The following is a 14,307-nucleotide window of genomic DNA, read 5'->3' on the forward strand; positions in this document are numbered from 1 at the left end:
AGGCATTCTACCATTACGCTTTGAAGCTTTTTCTGCATCCAGACTATTTTTAGCTGCTAGCAGGGATCTCTGTACACTGCTACTTTCAAAAATAATTGACAAATTGGATGAAAAGCAAGCAGTTCAGGCAGCTGTCAGGGAGAATTTATGTAGCAATTTTTCCCTGTCTATGAGAACAGAAGCTGGAACTAAGGAAATCATCTATTTCTTTATATCATTCATCTACACAGCTGAAACACTGGTTACTGTGAATAAAAATGATAGTTTTTAGAGGCTTTCCTTGTCCCATAAATCTCCTGGGAGATGTCTCAAGGACAGAGCAGAAATAATTAATCTAAGGAAAGATAATATTTTATCAGTACCTCTGAGCACTGTTGATAAAATCAAATCAACTGCTAAATGAAGATGCAAACTAGATTACCATTAATAAAATTGCACACTGATGAATTTGTGCTGCATCATAAGCAGACAAAAGCCCAGAGAAAATTAGTGACTGAACTGTTCCTGGGTAGAAAGTGAACTGAAAAAGAACTATCCTTCTTTCTTTTCCCTCAAAAAAATGTTCTTTCAGATTGCCCCAAGATTTTGTGATTTTTAAGTTTTTACTACTTCAGTTTTTATACTGAGGGCAAGTAAGAGAGGTCTGCAGAATGATTCTACTCATACAAGTTCCACTTACACAAGTTCACCACTCTGCATCTCTGGATACTTATCAAAGCACTTTGTGTTCAGCTTGCCCCCTCTCTTCAGCAATGAACCCAATTTAAGAAAAAACAACCCACCAAATCTGTTGACAAAGCTATTGACTAAGCTTTTTAAGCTCTGTCTTTTTTTTTCTGTGTTTAGTATAAATGGAGACTATGCCCTTCAAAGTGGCCAGCAACACCAACATATATATGCTAAGAGGTATGATTGTGCCGTCATAAACTGGTAAGAGAGATTCTCCAAAACCTCCTCTCTACTATTTAGCAAAAATTATTTGCTCAGTATAAACTGAACTGCTCACAACTATTATATGATCATCTTTGTTACCATGCATCCTTTTCTAAGATAATCATGTTCACAGTGAATGCAAGAGTTATAACTTTAGGTTACAATACATGTTATAATTTGCTTCCCTTTTTCCCTTTCAATAGCAGAGTCTGCTCCAAGTAGTGGCCACACACACTCATTTACTTCGCAGAGGTTCTCATTTTCCATATGTCTATGTAAGATCCCACCAACATTTGAAACTGTTGTTTTCCACTCTCAGCTCTAGTACTCTGCTTTCCACCATGATGATGAATGTTAATTAACAGCAACAACAAAAACAACAACAAAACCCCTAATCCACCAAGCAGTTTTGACCCTGGATGAAGACAGCAAGTATAATTTTACTGGGCTGCGGTGATTATGTGTGTGTATATATACATATCTCAAGAATTTATCTGCATTTTTTACCAGTTCTAATTTGGTTTTGTCTCCTTTAGGTAGTTAATGCACAGCCATCATTATTAATCTTCCAAATGTAATTTATTTCTCTCTTCTGATTCAAGCTGTGGTTGGAAAGGGCCCTGTGTTGGTCTGCATTTCCATGCTATCCAGCACACTGCTGATTGTGGTCCATGATTAAGACTCTTAAGTCCTGCAATAACCAAGTAAATGAAAGAGCAACAACCTTCTAATTTGTTGTCTGCAGGCTGCCCTACCTCCTTAAACCTCTTTGTAACAGTTGTATGCCAAGCCTAATAAATAACTGCATAAACTAGTTATGAACTTGTGTGTGCCTGGAGGCCTGCAACTCCAAAACACAAACCTCCCAGCTCTGCCAGAGCCACGTCTATTCTGGAAACACTCCAGTCCCCTGGTTGCCTACAAGGACGCTATTCAGAATGAGAGATGTATCCACTGTGAAGTATTTAAATGGGAGTATGGAGCTGTGGTGAAGCTTAATTGCTGACAGGAAACACTGAGACACTGAAGAAAAGAGGTGACAAGGGAGTGCTGCTTGGAAGGAGTAACAAACAAAAGGCAAAACTAGCTGAAACAGTAAAATGCAATCCAGCAAGGTCAGAAATACAACCTACTACAACCTGACAGATGCAATCACATAAAGAATAGTGAACAGCTCACTAAAAAGTAGTTTAGAAAAGTATCTTAGAGTTGTAGACATGCCAAACTGAACTTGAACAATGAATCGTTAGGGAAAAGGCAAACCCTACATGAGGACATAAACCAAAGTCTCACCCACAAGATATTATCAAGTAACCCCTCCTGTTGCATTCACATTTGCAAAGCCTCAGCTGGAGTGCTGTGTTCAGTTGAAACCATGACACACCATATGCTGAGCATCTAAATAGATTCCAGGAAGAAAAAGCAGAGTGATAGGAGGCCCACGAAATACAATCCACTAGAAAAACTGAACAGAGCACAGATTTTTCTTTTGTTTTGATTGTTTTTAGTCTAAAGGAAAATAAAACTGAGGGAGACACAGTGACAATCTCTAAACATGCAGAAGTTGGCTGCAACTAGAAGAGAACTAACTGTCTTCCATGTCAGTGAGGGACACAAAGCAACACATTTCAAACTCAAGAAGGGAATTCAGGTGAGGCCTTTAGGTGGTGTATCCCCTATTCACTGCAAAAGCTTTTTAACAGTAAACTCGGTGAGAACCTGGGACAGATTTCCTAGGGAGTGAAGGCTTTTAAACATAAGGCAGACGGAAACCAGTCAGGAATAGTACAGGCAGAAGTGACCTGCCACAGTGCCCAGGACAGATCAGTGTGCTCTAGCCACAATGGCCAGTTTTGGGACATGGGTACATGCCCACATCACCACCATGTCCACATTCAGGAATTGTAGTTTCTTCCTCTTCCCAGTCTTTTTGCTCCTTGTTTATTATGGCAGGTTTTTCTGTTCACAGCTGCAGCCACCTGTTGGGCAGTAGGAGCTGGTTCCTCTCTTCCTGCAGGAAAAGCCAGTGTCCTACCTCCTGGGTCTCCAGTGGGTTAGATGAGCTTCTGAGATTGTTCTTATACAGATTTTATATGATTTTAAGAAGAGAAGCCTCAAAAGCAGAAGTGGAAAAGACAGACACCTAAAACAGAACTATCGCCTCCCTTCTCACTCCCTTTTGCCTTTCATAAAACTATGATTGAGAAATGTGAAGGCCATCCAGGGAGTTCACATATGTAACAAAATCTACAGGAACAGCTGGTGAACAGAGACATATTGAAAAATCCACCACTTGCATTATGGATCTGCATTAGTTAAACTTGAGAAAATGGTTTAAAAATTTAAATATTAAATATTTACATGTTAAAACCAAAGAAAACATTTTTAAAACTTGCCCATATGTATACTACAGATGTGCAAACACCTATTAACAGAGCGACCAACATTTCATTTTCAAGTAATATGAGCTTCACTATCAAATAAATGACTATAATTGCTACTGTTCTGGAAATCTGTTTGAATTTAAACACTGTCCTATGGCACAGACAGATATATATCTGTGTATATAACTCTTACTAAAAGTAAATCCTCTTCCTCGGAAACCTAATGACTATTAAATGGACTTACATGACACTGCTAGCACAGTACTGAAAAATACAACCAGGAAAGTCTGGTTATCTTGGGGGCCTAGTAAAGGAAGTCAATGTGTCTCTCCCTGCTGGGTCAGTGGCTCGAATGCTGGCCCACACCAACGATGACTGACAACTGCAATCATCTAATGATCTTTTGCCAGCTGTGTGAATAAAACTCATGATTGTGGTCCCAGAGCAATCTGTCCTCAATGCAGCATTATCATCACAATTAAACCCCACCTCCCCGGCCAGGCCCCATGAGGCAAAGTGATGGGTGGGCAGATGAATAGAAATATTCCCACTCAGCAGAGGAGCACTCTCATTCTGAACAATGCTGGCGTGCCAAAGTTTGACATTTATCCTCTTAGTGAGAAAAGAAAAGGGGCAGCTATCACTTTTTTCTTTCAGCAGAGGACTGTGCTGAAATTTCCCATTTTTATGACTACTTGGTTTAAGCAAGAATTAAACAGCTATAAAGAGGCTAAGAGGCTTTAGAGCATTTTTTTTGTGGAAGCATTCTGTGTTTAACCTTCCACCATGGATGGTATCGGCCATTCAATCTGCACTATACAAGACACACAAACACCATAATGATCAAAAGACTGTATGTTGTCCGCCTTTATTACTATTAGACGTATTGAGAGGGGGCTTTTTATTGATGCTGAAGTTCTCTGAACTGCTATTTGTGTAAGATTTTAATAACTGTCTTGATGAAGTTTTCAATCCACATCTGAAAACTCAACTCTGAGGATCAGCAAACTACTGCCATTAGAACAGCAAACCGTATCCCCAGAGCAACACCTCATCAATGTAGAGCCACAGACAAATTTCATTCTGAATGTTTCTGTTCCTGTAGAATGAAGTTAATAATATTCACTACCTTTGAGAAATAACATGGATAAGCCTGTACAAATGGGAGAAGAAAAGTTGGAGGTAGATTCCCACTGAGGAACATTAAATAGAATTCATACTTGTGAGTAAGAGTTAATTAAAATAGCAATGTGTTCATGCTTAATTACTGGAGGTGAGTTCAATCAGAGGAGCGAATATGGAAGTTGGAGGAAAAATAGAAGGGAAGAAGTTTTCAGTGACTTGTTTAGAAAGAAGACAAATCCCAAGTATTTTCACTACAATATTATAATTTTAATATCTCTTTATAAGCAAAGAACCTACCTACTGAGGTTCCTGAAGACTTTAACACACGTGCTCATTTAAGGCGTCTGACTGAATGACTTTTTAAATATTTTTGATGGCAAAAGGTATTTTCCCATTTACCGTAAAAATCAAAACTATTTTTTATTTACAACCAACAATGCAATCATTTAAGACATGCGAGGCAATCCTTTAAGCTCCACTACAATTGCTTAAGCTCTTGTTTAAAACTCCTGTGTGTAAAAAGGAATTCACTACACTATGTTCAATGGTTACGGGTCTGTTTTAGTCCATGCTATTTTGCCTTGTGTTTTAAGGAATTCTGAGAAAGAAATGGAGCGTGGAATGCATCTTGGGATTAAGTAAGCCAACTAACACCTCCCTTCACTAGAAAAGTGGAAAACAAACCACTGCAAGTTCAAACAAAAGTTCTACTGAGTAAGGCATAAGAATAATATTTCATAATGAGCTTTAGTTAGACTACTAAGCAATCACTTCTCTTGTAGGCTTAAAACAAATGAGCATTTTTATAAAGTCTAGAGGTTCTACAGACATTTCCATCTTAAAAAGCTCTCCAACTCCCTGCATACTCAGCAGAAAAAATAAACAATTTACTATTAAAAGCTTGGAACTAATGAATCACAAAGCCTATATGACAATCCAAATGAACACAGAGAGTATTATTTTAATATTTTAGTATTATTCCCCACATTGTGTGGTCTGGTAGAGTGCTAATTCTTTCTAAGAGCAGTTTTGCACTCCCCTCCATCCTAAACCACATTTCCATTGTTCTGCATTCTGCTGAACAAAAGCTCCCAACCTAAACTGTGCATCAGTCCCCTGTGGTATATAAGGGGATAGAGCAAATCCAGACATTTAGACCTTAAAACAGGACTTGAACTGGATTGGTGAAGAAAGCAATGCAAAGTCTATTGCTTCATCCTCTTACTTAGAATAGAGAGATCTGGTTCCTACTCCAGATACCTAAGGAATCTCTGAACTGCATTGGATGGGACTACTTAAATATAATGGATGTAGAGCCAACTGCTACTCTGCTACTCTGGCATATGGTTTTCAAAGTTCAAGAGCATTTAAGGTCATCATAGGAAATCCATCTCTTGATACTCTATCTAGATGTAAAGTCCTTGATTCTGACAATTTCCTCCTTTAAAAAGGAGTGTAATGTGGCTGCAAATATGTAACATTTAATATACAATCTCTTGGCTTTCAAGAACTGCAAGGGCCTTTAAACTAGAGCGTTACATTTTCAGTTAGTGTTTCTTCATTGACCTCCAATTAGAAGAGGTAATGGCAGACAAATGTGGTGTTTGTAACAACCACATGCCAGGGCCATAAGACACTACATTCACACAGGCAAACCGCCAATGCTGTCACAGTTGTCACTGTAATTTTGTTGATGTCCTCCAGAGTGAGACTGGTGCCTTGGTGCCAAAACACTAGGTGAGATCAGAGCCAAAGCCCTCAACCTCCTTCCTGGGAGCTCTGAAAGAAGTGGTTCAAAGCTTATTTCCCCCCTGCAAGAGAGCAGGTGTCTGCCATAATGTGGCAAGCACTAAAACTGTGGTGTTTGTCACATTCCTTCTCCCCGCAGTATTTCACAGAATCACTGACTATGCCAAGTTGGAAGGGACCCACAAGGATCATCCCAAGAGTCACACTATGTGTCCGAAAGTATTGTCCAAACACTTCTTGAACTCATTTTCTTCCTTACTGCAATACAAAACCTCAAGGAAATAAAAAGAATAAAATAGAAACAAACAACAATAAGCAACTTGTTTTCCCCAAGCATTAATTCTATCCTCCCATCCCATGAGATCACAGCAGGATTCAAACCCCAAATACTGTGAGAAGAAAGAAAGTCCAGGTCTTCAAAAATCAACCCCATTTTGGTTGTGATGGATTCTTAGGAAAGGGATGAAAACGATGCCAAAATTACTTACTCCTCTGTAGAAATGGGGAGCATTATTTGTCTCTGCCTAGAATCAGCGTAAAGTACATGCCTTTAGCTCTCTGGTGTAAAAGTGCTTTGTCTCAGCAGATAAGATTCAAAGCTACTGAACTTTTCTCCAACTTACAATTGATCTATTCATATAGAAAGTTGCACTCAAGAGTTTTGGTCAATGGGGTTCGCATTTGGGACGGTGCTGCACAACATCTTTGTCAGCAACATGGACAGTGGGATTGAGAGTAGTATCCTCAGCAAGTTTGCTGACACCAAGTTGTGCAGTGCAGTGGATACGCTGGGGGAAGGGATGTCATCCAGAGGGACCTTGGCAGGCTTGAGAGGTGGGACTGTGTGAACCTCATGAAGTTCAACAAGGCCAAGTGCAAACTCCTGCACTTGGATCGGGACAATCCCAAGCACAAATACAGGCAGGGTGGAAATGGATTGAGAGCAGTCCTCAGGAGAAATACTTGGGGGTGTTGGTTGACCAGACACTCAATGTGCCCCAGCAATGTGCACTCACAGCTCAGAAAGCCAACTGTGTCCAAGGCTGCATCCAAGGAAGCATGGCCAGCAAGTCACCACTCTGGTGAGGCCCCACCTGGGGCACTGTATCCGGCTCTGGGGTGGCCAACATATATAGCACACCAACCTGTTAGAGCAGGTCCAGAAGGGGCACACGAAGATGATCAGAGGGCTGGAGCAGCTCTCCTATGAAGACAGGCTGAGAGAGTTGAGGTTGTTCAGCCTGGAGAAGAGAAGGCTCTGGGGTAGCCTAATTGTGGCCTTCCGGTCCCTAACAGGGGCCTGTAAAGGAGCTGGAGAAGGACTTTTTACAAGGGCATATTGCAATAGAACAAGGGGAAATGAGTTTAATCTGCAAGAGGGAAGGTCTAGATGAGATATTAGAAATAAAGTCTTTACTGTGAGGATGGTGAGGCACAGGAACAGGTTGCCCAAAGAAACTGTGGATGCATGATCCCTGGAAGGGTTCATGGCCAGGATGGGCGGGACTTTGAGCAACCTGATGTAGTGGAAGATGTCTCCGTGCATGGCAGTGGGGTTGGAACTAGATGATCTTTGAAATCCCTCCCAACTCAAACCATTCTTTGATTTTATGATATATATTTGGATAAGGGGAAGAAACAACATTAAGACCACTTTATAACTACACTGAAAAAACCAGAGCTAATTATAGTATCAGCTCTTGCACTGCTTTGCAGGTTGAGCTTACTACAGTTTTCAGAGGACACTGCTTTCCTCTATTATTTTTATATTAATGAGGGAACCTAATGCTCATGGAATGATACCACCAGCAACAGCAAGATCCAGGAATAGCATGGGCAGGTGCTGTACACAAGTTTCTCTGCCAATCAACCTCAAGCCTGACTCATCTTCTCTGAGTGTTTTATTTCCCTGAAGCAGAGCTTAATCACTGTGCCAAACTGTATGGTGTAAAGTTCCACTTGGAATGACAATGACTGTAGACAAATTTTCCCTATCAATGCCTCATAACTTGAAATCAGTACTGCAGGGGCTTCGTGATGGGAGTGAAAGACTGAGCAAGAAAAGAAAAAAATTCTCATGAAAATTACTTCACCTGCAAAAGTAATTTCTGCAAAAGAAAGGAGGAAATTCATTCCGGCCTGAAGAGAAATATCCTTTTTAAGACTTGAGCTTCTTGCATCTGTGCAGCAATATCTAAACAGCAGCTGCTTTTTTAATCAAACTAAGTTGTAAAACCAAGTTGTTCTATGAATTTCACCTTCTGCAAGAGCTAATCCAAAATGCATCTCTCAATAGCTGCATCTACTTTTGGTTCATCTCAAAGTATTTTAAGTACTGGAGGGTATTCAAAGAATGGCGAAAGGAGCCAAGCAATATTTTTATTGTTGCAATTTTAACACTTAAAAGCCTACACATCAGCCTAAAAGTAGGTGAGCTGTGAACCACACCAGAAGACTGTTTATCCATGATAAAGTGTCACTGTGAGGTGCTAACATGGGGAGGTATATAAGAATGTAGTTGGCAACTCCACAAAGATAAAATAAAGGCTGCAACTTTACAAAGATAAAATAAAGGCTTTTTATTTAAACCAACAGTTGAGTTATTAGCACAGCAAACATCTTAGGGCAAGTGCTGTTTTTAAGTTCCTGAAAAAGTGTTTTTTCCTTCTGTAAAGCCCACCACAGGCCATTTCCTGAAAAAGTCTGCCATTGTGATAGATGGAAGTACGCAGGGAAACAAAACCAAATTTCAAGAAGTGCTTGGCAGAGTAATTAATGCAACCTAATGTATCATTTAACAAAAGTAGCTAGGATAAATTTTTGATGTGTGGCAAGCATTTTAAACAGTTTGACTTTTTCATGGAGGTCACAGAGTCTTTCAAGGTAAGGGCATAAGCACAAGCTACAGCACAATAAATCAGACTATGTACTTGCAGGGTGTCCCATGGAGCTGATAACTTACAAACATGCTCTTACCCTGGTGCAAAAGTCAGGTATGTTGAAACAGCTCTCCCTTCAGTGCAAGCTGGCTAATTTGTTCTTAGTTTGGGCTGTCAGAGTGTAAGATCTTAACCCTAAGTACAAAAAATGCAGCAGCTCTACCACAACTTTTCCTAGTGTAGTAAATTTATCACTGGTCCACCCTTGCACTTTACAACTTCTACCAAATACTGTAGACTGGATTTGAAAGACCAAAAAACAGGCACTGTGGCAATTTTCCAATTGCCATTAATTCAGGTTTCATATACACGACACCTTACATTTCAGTTCAAATCTTGACCCAGTTACATTGAAAGACTGTTAAAGAACAACTCATTACAGTTTCCTATATGCTACACAGCGAAACTGGGAAGATTGCTAGTATTAGTAGGTATTTCTTCAGGTATATAAGAATGAAGAAAGAACCTTGGCAGGAGACCTGCCTTTCATTAAGGACATGTATTAGGACAGAGTCAGCAATATTATCCTTTACCACTTAGTAATTCTCATGGAAATTAAAATTATTAAATAGATTCTGCAGCATTGTTCATTCTTCTACAGTAATCAGGTTTTGCTTACTTTCAGTATATTTCTTGCATTCTTGTTCTTGATTTTTTTTCACAAATCCCTGCAATGTTGCCCGAGTTTTGAAATGGCTATGCATTCATCTAGGTTGATAGCCATTTATACCCTGCTTTGATACCCTTCCATCCCCTTTCCCTCCTCCAAGCAGAAGCACCACCAAGGCTCTAAGCGAGACCACACAAATGGAAATGAAGACTGGAGTCCATCTGACCTGTGCAGCACTGACAGGCTCAGTTACTACAAACCTGAGCAGGCAGTCCCAGCCCTGGCCCTGACAAACAGCCTTTTTCACAGCTCAGCTGAGACTTCACCATGGATCTGAATGAAAGACACCAAAAACTAATTTCCAAGATGTTGGTGTACTGAGATCATTTGTTGGTAGAATGCAAAACTGGATGACCAGTGAGCCAGGAGTGATCTTTATAAGCACTGATCCCAGTGTAACTACACAGGTCACATTTTCCTAGAGCTAGAACTGAGCAGGAGCCAAGAAAGGAAAAAACCAGAAACAGTGATACTGACTTCCACCACATTACAGCCTAGCAGTGAATCTCTGCCAGTGCTTCAGACAGTGCATGTTTCCAAGGGCATAGCAACAGCATGCTTCCTCCTTTACTCCTCCTGAAATTATTTATATTGCTGTTCTACTTTTACTTGATTTAGTGTAATTGATTTAAGTGTAAAACGAGATTTTTTTTTCCAGACATTTATTTTATAAAATTTGATTTACTAAAAAAATACATTATTTCTAACTTATAGCAACCTCTCCTATACCCTTTCAAATTACATGTCTATTTGTGTTTCATTATTATCCTTCTGGGTTAGATGGCAGCATTGTAATTGTACCAAGTTCTTTCCTAAAGAGAACGTTTTCTTTCTCTTACCCAGCTCACTCTGCCCTAAAGTTATCCTGTGGAAGTCCCTTAATGAATTTGAGTGAAGCAACAAAAATGTATTCTCTGTGAGAACACTTACAGCAAATTGTCCTCTACCACACTCTTATTTCTGTCTGGAGATGCAGAGACAAACAGTTGGGGCTATTTACAACCACCTCATGCATACATACTACTGTCTTGATGTTTTTAGAGAATCTGCCTTGTGCATATGTCAGAGGCAAAATTAAAAATAAGATATTAAGAGAAGTATCTAATCTCTTTTCAAAGACTCCAAGCCATGCTGTCACACTGTTGCTTATCTTCTACATAATTTCACCTTTTTCGAGGCTAAGCTTATTAAAATTCCACTTTTGGCACTAGACATTGTTATGCCTTTGCCTATAGAAAGAAAAAGCCTCAATTCCATTCTTACTTTACACCAGAAGATGAAAAAATCCTACATATAAAATAATGAATCCATCCTCCAGTATTTATTCTATAAATTGCAAGTCTTAAATATGCTAAGAATCCCAATATAATGACTGTTTTTCTAGACCCCTAATGATTTTACTTGTGTCACCATCCCTGCAGGCTTTTAAAAGACAAGTAGATATGGCACTTAGGGACACGTTTAGTGGGACTTGGCAATATTAGGTTTATGGTCGGATTTGATCTTAAAAGGTCTTTCCAACCTAAATGATTCTATGGTTTCAACAAATTTCCATGAACTCCCTCTAGAAGTTCCATACCTGTCTTAAAAGTCGTGACCAGGGCATAGTATTTTATCAGGGTCTTACCAAAGCTGTGTTTAGCGGAAAGATCACTTACTACTTAAAATGTATATTTCGTATAATCTTTTTACTCACAATACCTGTTATGAGGTCAAAGCAGTTGTCTGTGAAGAACGCTGTATTTTCCTGAACCTGTTCCATATAATCTGTAGCTTACACTGTTTTCCATTGAAGTAATTTCTCTTAATGTTATGAACCTTAAATTTAGCTAATTCTTATACACTTCCACTATGTGTAATAGGCATCTCCAAAGGAGTCTTCACGCTACTACACTGAGTTACTTGTCTGAACCTACAATAGTATTTCAGTTCAAAACCAAAGTACGGTTCTAAAGCAAGTCTCCTCACCAAGAGCCAAGTCCAATTGTCTTGAGCTCTGCCATAGGTGATTAGAGCAAGACAGCAGGGTTCATGTTTATTACCTGAATTGTCTGGTAAACCGAAGGATCAAATCCTTTAACAGTCACTTCTCGGAAAACTCTTGGCTCCAGTTCCTCTTTGGTCAGATCACAGTGATATATAATACCTAAAATACAGAATACAGTGCAAGTTTGACAGCTTAATACATAGCTATCATTAAAAAGACGCCAGTTTAGGCACTGTGATGGAGTAATGAATGGTAAAGGTAACTCAGCAGGGTGAAAAACAGTACTTCTGGACGCATTTTTTCATTTATTACATAATTTAACACTTACATACATGCACTTGATCTAGGGAGGGTGCAAAGGCTTTCTGTACAGAAAGAGTAATTCTCACCACTCACACAAAGCCAGGGGGCTTAAGCAAAATAGGGCAAAAAAAGTGTTTTCATGAAGTTAGAAAGCACTTATTGAGAATGATAATGCTGGAAGAAAGAAATATAAAGCCAATTTTAAAACACTCCTTTAGATCCACCAGACTGAGAATAAATATATCAAGAATTTCACTCAGGTCAACATTTTTCTCCTTGTGATAAAATATTTGAAATTAAAATTCAAATGGACTCCAGGTAACAGTAAGAGCTAAACATCCACTTGAAATTGTGGCAGACTGGCACAGGTTACCTATGGAACTGAACAAAATACAGTCTTCTGTAATTTCTTTTACATCCTGATCCTGCAGGTTTGAAGACAACTTCACTTGAGTTGTATATATGATTTCCAAAGGGCTGTGCACATGACAAAACTCGTATCTATAAACAGTATAAAACTTCTAGGTTTCAGCAGAGACTGAGTCACAGGGACTGCAGCTATCTAGACATTACACAGATGTGTAATTAGCCACTAATAAATTTGCATTTAAACGATAAAACGTATTTCCTGTCATTCAACCCTAATAACATTTAAGTATGTGTCATACAACATGACTGTGGTGTTTGCACACTGGTTAACATACTAAAAAAATCCTAGTATTCATGCCTGTACTACGGATACATGTGATACATAAACTAACTTGAGTGTTAATTATCCTTTCTTTTTCTCCTTTACAACAAGCTGGTCCTTGCAAAATTTAGAACATATATTAGGGAAAAGAACACTAAAAGGTATGGCAGTAAGCACTTTACTGGGATCCTCAATGTAATGAAGTTAACCAAGGTGGGCAGGACTTGACTGAAATACTGCATTACAGATACATTCAGGAAACAGAAGTAATTATTACAGAAGTTATAACTATAAAAGTTGATACTGACTAAAACACGAAATAATGAGGAAACTTATCTGATACCAGGGAATTGTCTCTTTAAGTCACTTTTATAGACTAGAAAATCAGGAAGATAGAGATTGATAAAAAAATGCAGATGTAAACTAACATTTCTAGCAACCAATAAAGCCTTTTGCCATAACAGGGCATTAACAGGGGACTAGAAGGACTCCCCTAATCTGCTGGAATTTTTTTTTCATTTATCACAAAATGACTAGCAAGCGTAATCAGGTGCAAAGAAGCATTAAGGCAGCATTATCCTTAAAGATTAGGATCCAGAAAATGATGCAAAACTGCAGTGTAAGGCGCTCCAGGCAGTAACAGGCAGAGCAGCTGTTTGACACACAGGCAGCTGCCTAGGCTGGGTAATGTATTGGCAAACGCTGCACACAGAGCAGGCAGAATTGCCACGTCTTAGCAAACCACATGAGGAAGGGTAAGCACAGTCACAGACTGCATTTCCAGAGCAAATCAACCTAATGTTATAGTAACATGCAATTCAACCCCTGCTACTGCATCTCTTGTTCTATTTTTAGTGCCACAGAAGTTAATATCAAAAAGCATTGTAATATTTCTAACTGTTTTGCTGGGTGCTAAATAAATGCAAAACGACAGAGTGGTCACCTAAGCATCTGACTAGAGTGGACAGCGGGGATAACCATATTTTTCAGGGAATAACAAAAATTATTTCATGGTGTCAACATAGATGGGTTTAGAACTGCTTTATTCATTATTTCATATATACGTTTACTATTACTTTTGTTGTAGGTATTAAACACAAGTATGTTAATTTATTTCTCATTAGAAAAAAACCCAGTAATCCAACTTAATACAAGTGCAAATTATGTTGATTTCCAATAGTAAAGTAGGAATATCTGGTTAACCAAGGATCAGCCCCATACCGTTTGTATGATTACTCCACTGATGAGGTGAATGAAGGTTTCACACAAACTAAGGAGGATCCATAAATCTACCTAAAAATTACCTCTCTGCTTTCCTCATTCTTTCCTTATCCCCATACAGTCTACTTACATTTCTTACCTTCCCTTTTTCTTCCAGATTCCAGGTCACTCTGCCCCAGTTAGCAGAGCTATGACATAGTGAATTTTTTGTAGATGCTAAGCAAATGAATGAAAAGGAGAAAAACAATCTGCCTAAGCAGCCAGCAGGCAGTGAGATAAGCCATTACTGGCCGGCTGGAAAGCCA

The 14,307-nt window shown here is 39.1% G+C and overlaps 1 protein-coding gene across 1 annotated transcript in view; it reads right to left on the reverse strand.

Moving 5' to 3' along the window:
- Positions 1-14,307, reverse strand: part of PREP (prolyl endopeptidase) — a 91,242-nt gene that overhangs the window by 23,143 nt on the left and 53,792 nt on the right. The window contains exon 10 of the mRNA XM_032101355.1: positions 11,843-11,946. Coding sequence (XP_031957246.1) covers positions 11,843-11,946 — 104 coding nt within the window. The remainder of the gene's footprint in view (positions 1-11,842; positions 11,947-14,307) is intronic.

The sequence above is a fragment of the Corvus moneduloides genome, chromosome 3 (genome assembly GCF_009650955.1).
Source record: "Corvus moneduloides isolate bCorMon1 chromosome 3, bCorMon1.pri, whole genome shotgun sequence".
Classification (NCBI taxonomy): domain Eukaryota; kingdom Metazoa; phylum Chordata; class Aves; order Passeriformes; family Corvidae; genus Corvus; species Corvus moneduloides.